Below are 9,905 nucleotides of genomic sequence, written 5' to 3'. Positions count from 1 at the left end.
ATAGATTGCAGCAGGAGTTACCTCTAGGAATAAATTAGTTAAAGCTGATGATAACACCATTGTTTTATGATTTTTCTACTGAGCAAACATGTTGTATATTGTCTCTTTGAATTGTATGAGTTTAATGTCAATTATGTTAGCTTTTGCTAGTAGCTAACAGTTCAATTCCACTACTGTTGACTGTTTTGGCTGATAGCTAAAACGAAAGAATAAATAACTCTCTTATCCATAAATTGTTCACAAAAAAGTAGGCTGATGTTTAAAGATATGTTGAATGCCAATTTTCATAGCATAAGACAAACATAATATGACAAATCACTTGTCTCAGGGCGTCATACTTAGAGCTGGTAATGCTAGCTTCTGAATTATTGCTGTTTGTATCTCAGCACTGCTGTGAAGTGAGCAGCAGATTTCTGTCATGACCCTCTGAACTTACAGTGAACTTCTCTCTTTTTCTTCCTGTCCGAGTGGCCTGCTGCTAACTCATTTTTCTCTCACAAAGTATTGATCTTTCTCTACCCGCTGCAGCTATGAATAAATCACACAAACGTGACAAAGGGACTGCTGTGGCTGGCAGACGCTGAAGGACTGAAGAGTAGGAGGAGGCTCTCAGCTATAGTAAGTTTAAACTGGGCTGTTTGAAGCAAGAGACACCTGGTCGCCATAACAGCTGCAGTGTTGGCTTGGTTAGATGGAACAATGGGGGAAAATATTAGACATTTTTTAATATAACAGCTGTGCTTGAATGAGGGTTAATTTCTTGTGTTGCTTCTCTGTAAAAGAAACCATCACCAAGTGCTAGTAAATCAATTCAAGCAGGCGTTTTCACATTTTTACTTTTCTCATCATGTTTCATGGGAATAAAATCCAATTCGAACTGGATTTATCTATAGATGAGGTGGGATGACTTTGACATCAGTGACTTTATTCCTGCCTGAAACACATAGAAGGGTAATCTTTCGTGCATATTATTACAGCTGCAACTTCTCTACTTTTTCTCTATAATTATTTTATATTTTGACACCATAAGTCATTTTTAAAAGCAAATGTTTAAGTAATAAAATAGGGGAAAAAAGCCACCCAGACAGCAAGATCTCATAGTTTTTATGCCATAGGCCTGGGAGCTTGACAGCAGTATCTTTGCTGTTCCTAGAGCTTCTGGGCAGACATCTTGGATATCATTCCGGAATTCCTCTTCTTTTTTCTCGTGTTTCTGCTGTCTGAGATATTCACTAAGCGCATAATCAGTTGTGCCCATCTTCCTGATATACTAATGGATCTTTGCCATTTCATCCTGAACAGTGGTTCTGACACTCACTAGTCCTTGACCTCCTTCTTCCTGCCCAGCGTACAGTCTCAGGGTGCTGGACTTAGGGTGAAACCCTCTGTGTATGGTGAGGAGCTGTCTCATTTTGATGATGATTTCTTGATTGCCCAGATCTTGTTCTTCCCATTCAGCTGACTCCTCAGGACTTGTCTTATTCTCTGCAGGTATTTGATGGTTGCGGCTTTCCTAGCGTCCTCTTCATGGTTTCTATTTGCCTGTGGGATTCCCAGGTGCTTGGAGCTGTCTGCAATGTCTGCAATGTTGCGTTCTGGTAGTTCAATCCCCTCAGTTCTGACTACCTTCCTTCCACTTATTATCAATATCTGGAGCATCATCTGAAGCTTCAACAAGACTGGCTATGGGTACTGATATATATCAGTATTACCCACAACAAAAAAACACAATGATAAATATGTGTAAACACGGAAATTGCGATTTAATTTGAAAAAGGTATACAAATCAGATTATTTTACCTGCTTTATCAAACATATATAAGAATATAAGTAGATTCTTTAAAAAAAAAAAAGATTTTGCATTTTGATATTTCCCACCAGACTTCTCATTTTGGTGGCCCTGTCACCGGGGTCAGCTGTGTTGTTTATCATCTGCTTCAGTCTAGCAGAGAGGTGGATTTATGTTTGTGCTGAGTAAGCACTTCCACAGCCACGCCCTGCCAAATCAAATGTCACACCATCTCCTGGGGTATTAATCACACTCCGACACACAAACACACACTGTCGGGCCCAGAAACATAAAGAAAGAGAGAGGAAAGGTCACACGAGCCCTCAAGTTTTGATAAGCATTTCATGCCTTTAAGAGTAGTATTTCAGTCTTTGCATTCCAGTGTATGAGTGTATACGTGTAATTACATACATACTGTGATGCTGAAGTCTATACAATGCTATCATCTTTTTGACTTTTAACTGATTTTTTTATTTTTACTTTTTTAAACTAAGATTTTTACTTTCAGTTAATTAAAAAATTATGCATAATTGTGTTTAAAACAAGGTTTCATTGACAGTCTTACGTTAAGGGACTGTGTGCTTTGCCTTACTGCCCTTTCAAATCCAGCGTATACAATTTCAAAGCCTATATTATATCTTTCTTCAGGTGAGAAGCAATCCTACCTCCCAAATGATGTTTTTATTCTGGAGTTTTGATTGACATTTTTTTCTTTCCATTAAAAGTAAACTACCATAAAAATGTTAGACTGTTCACTTCTTTGTAGCTCCCCTTCCTGGCAGTGTGGTATCTGCTTTAATCAGCTCAGTAGGTTATAATATTATATAATAATAATAATATAATACATAATATTAGCATCCTGGATTTGATCTTAGATCAGGTCACAGTTTCGTTAAAACACACAGCTGCTGAAGGAATCATAAGATATTAAACAGGACTGATTTAAAGTCTTGGCTGCCTTCATCCCCCCCATTTCTATGCGAAACACTATATATAGCCTAACTGCAAGCAGTAGCCTATTACTATCAATGCACTTTCAGATGCTCAAGGAAAATGCGCAACTGCCAAGCAGTGAGAGGTACAACCACACTGCTGCGATATGTAGAGAGGAGCCTGCTTGCAACAATTATTTTCAAATGTGTTAATGCGTGACTGCAATTACAGATCAATAGATTCCAGCTAATCATAATATATCCAGGTTATACCCATGAAGGTGACACACCTATGATTATAGCCTTTAGTTTTAACAGTCCTGGGTCTTTCACAGCGATCTGTCATAGAGGGATTTTCCACACAGTAAAAAGAAGATTTTTAGGAGGAACATGGATATTAACAGGCTGCAGCTGTAAAAACAGAAATTCCTTACTATGTTTACACAATAGTAGTCTTTACCAAAAAGAGAAATGATTAACAAAAACACTTTAAATTCAGTGCACCAAACAACAAAGAGATGGTCAGAAGTAGGAAACTTGTGCAGTCTTAGCGATGCCTACAATACACATTTAAAGGAGGCAATCTCAAAGTGGCAGTCGGTTGAAACAGATTTAATGAAACTGCATCATCACAATCAAATCCAGACAAACTGACAGTTCACTTCAAAAAACAATGAACTTGAAAGGAAACAGCAGCAGACCAACATCTGGTTTGTGAAAAGCAATTTTAGTCAGAGAGAAAAGCAAACAACATGACAAAGTTTTACAGCTTTGACTCAGCTCTTCTGATCAGACGTGTGAAATGTTTAACCTTTCCACCCAGGAAATACTGAGGATAAGCAGTATCTGTTATTAAAATACAATCTGTTCCTATTTTGAGAGCAAGCTACCTATTACAATACTAGTAGGATGAAAATGTGTGTAGGATTTGATATTTGTCACGGGGTCAAGAAGGTAAGTAAAAAATCTCTCATAAATCCTGAAAAACTGCAGTCAAAAACACAAATTTAAACCAACAAACTCAGCAGAATGCATCCCCTGGGAAAATCGGTGAGCAGATTATTTTATTTTGGCTTTAAATGATCTGCTGATTGGCTTATATCCTAAACCTCTACACATACTGCGACTGCATATTTGGTCCATAAAAACTTTTGTTCGTATGTTTTATAATGCCATGGTTGGCAAACCTAGTGCAGGGACAGAAAAAACACAGAGATTAATGGACAGTAGGATCAGAAAAAGCCACTCAGACAGAAACTAATCTCATCCATCTGCACAGGTCAGATTTCACACCGGAAATGGGTTTCCTTCTCTCTTCATTCCTCATCGATCCTTCTTTCTATTCACTTCTTGTTATTTCCATCAATTCCACCTTTCTGTCTCCTTCACGTGGATGAATGGATGGTTGGGAAATTCAAAAAAATAACAAAAAGTCAGCCATGGTTCTGTTTTTTTCTTTGGCTTTCTGAAGATTTTCACTGTGATTCATGGAGAAAGAAACTCTGGAGAGTATATAAGAAAGCAAATAAAACAAAAATTAGGAACTATTTTCAGGAATTAAAATGGTAATACTCTTAATTCTTTTTTTTTCTTTGAACAAACTTAAATTTATGACTTAGTTTTAATTAAAATGAATCCTGCACCATTGTTTCTATGCATAATTGTTGCATTCCAACAAATATGCCCTTATCAATGCAACTTTATGACTTTTTTATTACATATATAGTTCAGCCGTGAACTGAAGATGAAGTCATTTGGCAGGCTCACCAGAGCAGATGTCACTAAGTTCACTGATTTCTTCCTGAACTTTGAGAAGAAGGAGGTCCTGCAAAATTTCCTGCTGCTGCTTCTCATCTTCCACCCCAAGAAACTTCAGCTGATAGTCCTTTAGTCTCAGCAACACACGGCCTGCAGATTTTAACAGGATCCCAGTGATTTGTTCAAGTATATAAAAAGAGATTCAAAATAATGCGAGGAAAGCTAATAATGACTTGGCCTGTAAAATTCCTGCCACTGAAGCAGGAATTCCATGCATGTGTTGTACCTGTTATGTCATGTTTGATTACGGCTTTGTGGAGTAGGGTCATCTTAGTCGGATACTGTTCCTGAATCCACTCCAGCACTTCTTCCACTGACCATGATGATGGCCCCTTTGATAGTCCCATCGCCCTCTGATCAATAAAACATAAGAAGAGAAATTAAGAGAAATACAGAAAAAGTAAATGTTTAGCTTTTTGTCTTACAGTACAAAATAATTCACTGTACCAAATGCAGTTAAATTCAGTCTTCACACTGAAGAAAGAGACAAATGCATGCTTGATATTACAGCAACATCTCTGTCTGGCACTAACCTTTACCAATTTGTGAGGCAACATTTGGTCTCCATTACATTACAGATTGGATTTTATATTTGTATTTTATATTTATTTACGTTTATATACGCTACCCAGTTCTCAAGTTATCTTGTTCTTGTTCTTGTTGTTGTGGTATCAATTTGAAAATCTTACATCACCTCATTCTCGAGTTCACAAACTTGGGTGTCCACACCGCCCACCTGCTTGGCAGGGCAATGACAATACCCTATCAACCTTTTATGGCTGAGTGGTAAAAAAATCTTAAAAACAGAGTTTACCTTAAAATATGATGTGGTGAGGGCTCGTGTACGTGGATTTGTTTGTCACAATAGGCTGCAAATGTTCACACACGCTCTGAATGACTGAGAATGAAAAGAAATGAGGGGATTTTCTTAAAATTGTGTGGGCCCCTAGACACACTGGTGACACATAATTACTCCAAAAAAAATGAAAATGGATTTGACATGTCTCCTTTAAAAGCAGAAAATAAGCTCAGGAAGTCAGCTGCCATCACTGAGGACATGCAGACAACCCTTAACAACAGCTCAATGAAGTTTTGCTCCTGGCACATTAGCTGAGGACATTTTTGTCTGCAGTAGACCTTCAAATGTGAGAAAATGTTATTTTCTCTTGATATTTGACGCTCTGGATCACCTACTGGCTTCACATAAGCCTATTTTCCGGTGATTAATTCAACAACCCCCTGAACATGATGACAAATAGTTTTGAATGGCCGATGGATTCTTGTACTGCAAGGTGAAATCAACCGAGTATGACACTAAGAGGTCAAAAAGAGTTGTGCACTTTTCAAAAAGCTGCCTTCTGTTCATTTGGCTTTTTTCCTAGCCATATCCTCCTGGGCTGCAATGTAATAGGGCAAAAATTGCTAAACAGTTGATGTGACCTTTTCAGCAGGCCAGTCTAGTTATTGGGTTGTAAATATAGGAATGTAATTTCCTGAGTTAATTAAGAGGGATGCGTGATTGGCTGAGGCGGTAACGAGATCCCAGTGGAGTAATTGACATACAGAGAGTGACCGAGGTAAAAAGACAGCAAAGTTCCCTTCAGCGCCAGAGTGAGCTGAGAGTAAAGAAATCTAACTGAGGACAATAATGTGGGTTTTATGCCTGAAGACAGCAGCTCTTAAGCCACACAGCTCCTGAATTGGGCCCCAGTGGTTAGATTTTATAGTGGCATAAAATGACTGTATATACAGCTTGTCTTATTTGCTCTGAACCATTTCATTTAGTTTCATACCGCCAAGTTACAGCTAAACCAGGACCTGTAAACAAAAGCAATATGCAGTGACAAGCAAGGTGGAAAATTGGATTTTTGTAAATTACTGATTGTGTGCAAGACTTTTTTTCTCTCTTTCTAGCTGACCAGATATTTTTTATTATTCAGCTCCCGGCTTTTGCATCTAGTATCACCATTTCATTGAGCTTCAGTTTAACATTGTTAAACAATGTGGACCGTATGGCTCGATCCAAGGTCCAGATCAACATCTCATGCGCTGTGTCAGGTGTCTGCTGTTTTAAGAATATAAGATTCATACACGGATTATCTACTATAAATACTTTTATAGACCTGTCATGTCTTCTTTTGTCCTGCACTTGTTCAGTTTTCACAAGGTTTTTGCAAGATTTTTTAAGGATTGTACACCATGCGGAGACATGCCAAGTTTTTGGAAATTACATAATGATGAAGGAGACTTTTTATACGGACTCACTGTTCATCCTTTGATTTAGGTGTCTGAATTATTCATAAGTCAGAGTTCAGCAGCTTAACAAAGAAAAAACATTCTTCTGAAATGAGGTACAAAAGCAGCCAATGCCCAAAGAAAACTTTGAAAGACTTGAGAACTGTATCCTGGAGAACTGCTGCACAATATTACAAGAATGTCTGGCTCCTTTAAAAGAAAACTGTAAAAAAAATGAGAGACAAGTCAGGACTTTTGCACAGTCGTGTATAGCCAGAATTTAAAGGCGCACAAACAACAGCCTCTCTGCCATCTGACATATTATCAGTGTCACCTTATCAAACACTTTCACACAATCTAACATATACTCCTGCTGCCTCGGGTTCAGACTTTTTTAAAGTAGGTCAAGATTCTCTCCAAAGGATTTGTTTGATTTCCAAGTGCCTCTTTAGCTCACTATGCCCCATATTAGCAATACCCAACTTCTCCCAACAGACAGTTTACTCAGGCGCAGCACTGATTGTAGATCATGTGCACTGGTAGTTAATTATAGTTTGCTCCAGACAAAAAAACTGAATCACTTTCACCCTTATTAACCTTTCATTTGAGGCCTCTGATGTGTCATGCTGTCATAATTCCCATTGTTGAGGAACTTCACAGATGGACTGAAGTTTCCTTTGACCATCTGAGGTTTTTTAGTATTTCTTAGGGGAAATGAGTGTGTATGAAATACAGAACGACTAAATATTAGATTAAAAATTACAAATTGCAATCATAATGTAACATCACTGGACTCACAGATTTAGCTGTTTAACTAACACCCATGAAAATCCTAAACTCTGTAAAACTCCCATTAGTACTCTGTTATGTGAGAGCTTAGCTTTGAGCAGTGCAAGTGAGGTTTGCTCTCTAGCTATATGCCCTCACTGATCTGCGAACACAAGCCCGTGTGCCGAACTCAGCTCAGGTGAAGCTAGTTCTCATGTAGCCTCAGTTTGTTAGCTTTTCAGACAGTACTGAATGGTCTTGTTACTCACTAAGTTAGTCAGCACTTTGGTCAACCTGTGTTGTTTTTAAATGTCCTCATAAATAAATAGATTGAATTGATTGATAGATCATTGCCTATTTGATGTCCATAGTCCATATTCGTGTTAATAGTTGTTTTACGTTTTGTTATGGTGTAACATGTACGGGAGTCCTAGACGTTTTGTTTGTTTTATACTGTAATAGTCATACTGCAATAATTATTAAAGCGAAACAATTTTAATTGCATGAGTTTACAGCTAATGTAGTCTACAGCATAACATGTGGGGAGAATAATCAAGCATATTGTTTTGTGTTGTACTATTTCACATGCATCATGTTAACTGAGTACTTGGCTCTTATTCCCAAATAGGTGTGCATCACACAAAACCTAACTCAGCGTATACTCTATACATCCAGACTCACTCTATCAATCCTCCAAAGAAAATATTTTTCCAGCCTAATTCTATAGCTTTAACTCACTGCAATTAGTGCATGTTTAATTTCCTCACTCTGTCTTGAGTGTTGATATCTTCCCAACCCACAATGGCATGCAGGAGATCTTGAACTGTAAATTGATGGACGACTATTATCTATATCTTTAGTTATTTTTTGGTGTCTGGTTTAATATATAACAGGATTTCATAATATATCAGAGTTGATCTTATCAATCAAAACCACTTTACATTCAACATACTAATGGTCAGAAAACGATTGCCTATTAGTATCTATATGCATACATTATGTTTCTCTGTATTTCTTCTTGGAAAGAGAGCCTGCAGATTTATGCCAGACCTATGATATTATGATCAAATACAGCAAGGAATAAAGAAAACGTCAATGGTCAAACACACATACACAAGCTGCAGGCTGCAGCATCCTTCATGCATTGTAAATATAATCCTACCACCTTGTGGTGTCTTGCAGAAGTACATCTTCTCCTGAACAAGCTTTAAAGTTTGTTTTAGGAAGAAATAAGTGGTCCAACTTTTCCATAACCTAGTTCACAGAGATTTCAGCTCTCTAATCCGCAGCTTTGCTCCATTTACATTATGCAATGCAGCCGTTTCGGTTCTTTATTCAAACAGTTGGCGCTTTATTGTGTGTTTTCTTTCAGCAAATGGTAAAGCATGCCCTAAAAACGCACTGAGAGTTTTGCACAGCATTGCACAGATTCATTATGCATCACCTTGCCAAAAAATATTTACCGCTGCAGTTTTTCTCAGCTGTGTTAAAGCTCAGCAGAATACGCAGACTGGTTACAGTGTTAAAATTTTTATTTGTTTTAGGCGCCTTTTCTTGTTGACAGGCTGATGCCGAATTAAAGCAGTGTACCTAAAGGTTATGTACTAATTTGTACCAGCTTGGTATGTATGTCTGAATTTAAGAGACCTCAATTAAGCGTATATGAATATTTTGAGTATAATTTGGGCTGTTGTACAGGACTGAGCCCAACCCATCGACAACAACTGTCTTCAACAACGTCAAATAGCTAGAACAATACTGTAGGTAAGCCGCTATAACACTTGGTTATCTACACAAACTTTATGTAGGTGTTTAGTTCAGTAGGAAGTTGATATTTACCTCCAGCCCGCTCCCGTTCGTAACGTTTAAATGGCGGCCCTATTCGTACCTTTACTGAAGTGTTACAGTAGGTAAGTTCATTTCACAGGCCCCGCCCATTACCCCTGCCACGTGATGCATTCAGGTGCCGTGGTAACATGTGTTTGGTACATAATGCTGCATACTATTAATGAAGTCTGTAGTATTTCCAGGTACACTGGTATCTGTGTATTAAAAAGAAAACATGTATACCTAGCCCATTTATTTATATTATGTACCGGTATGGAGTTAATATGGTTCACAGACAATTAGCTGTGAGGCCACCTGTCCTGCAAATCCATATTTGTTAACTTAATCCACTGCACAGAAGTGTATTCATCTATTTGCAGAATATAATTTAATAGTGATAGTATAAAAACTACATTGCGGTGGAGGAAAGGACAAAAGAGGGCCTCATAAGCAGTCTGAGATCCAGGTCTTAGATTTTTGAGTGTACAAGGTGCTCCAAATTTTCGCAAATTACCACACAGTAACTGTCATTAAAA

General features: G+C 37.9%; 1 protein-coding gene across 1 annotated transcript; it reads right to left on the bottom strand.

Annotated features, from left to right (window-relative positions):
- Positions 1-2,700: 2,700 nt before the first annotated feature.
- Positions 2,701-9,402, bottom strand: LOC102295134 (sterile alpha motif domain-containing protein 12). Its single transcript, XM_005947970.2, has 4 exons — positions 9,382-9,402; positions 4,766-4,892; positions 4,489-4,629; positions 2,701-4,223 (listed from the first exon to the last, which is right to left on the bottom strand). The coding sequence occupies exons 2-4, from the start codon at positions 4,884-4,886 to the stop codon at positions 4,207-4,209; spliced, it is 279 nt and encodes a 92-aa protein (XP_005948032.1). The 5' UTR covers positions 4,887-4,892; positions 9,382-9,402; the 3' UTR covers positions 2,701-4,206.
- Between the last annotated feature and the right edge of the window lie 503 nt (positions 9,403-9,905).

Source organism: Haplochromis burtoni, unplaced genomic scaffold, assembly GCF_018398535.1.
Source record: "Haplochromis burtoni strain Fernald_Lab_line unplaced genomic scaffold, NCSU_Asbu1 Contig_567, whole genome shotgun sequence".
Classification (NCBI taxonomy): Eukaryota; Metazoa; Chordata; class Actinopteri; order Cichliformes; family Cichlidae; genus Haplochromis; species Haplochromis burtoni.
Note: the sequence above shows the minus strand (reverse complement) of the source record. Positions and strands in the feature narration are given on the sequence as shown.

Bases quoted from the DNA above. Each gene is read 5' to 3' on its own strand.
- LOC102295134 (XM_005947970.2), bottom strand. From the start codon at position 4,886: ATGGGACTATCAAAGGGGCCATCATCATGGTCAGTGGAAGAAGTGCTG. The intron at 4,630-4,765 runs GTACAACACATG...TAAAATCTGCAG, and splicing joins AATCAAACATGACATAACAG to GCCGTGTGTTGCTGAGACTA.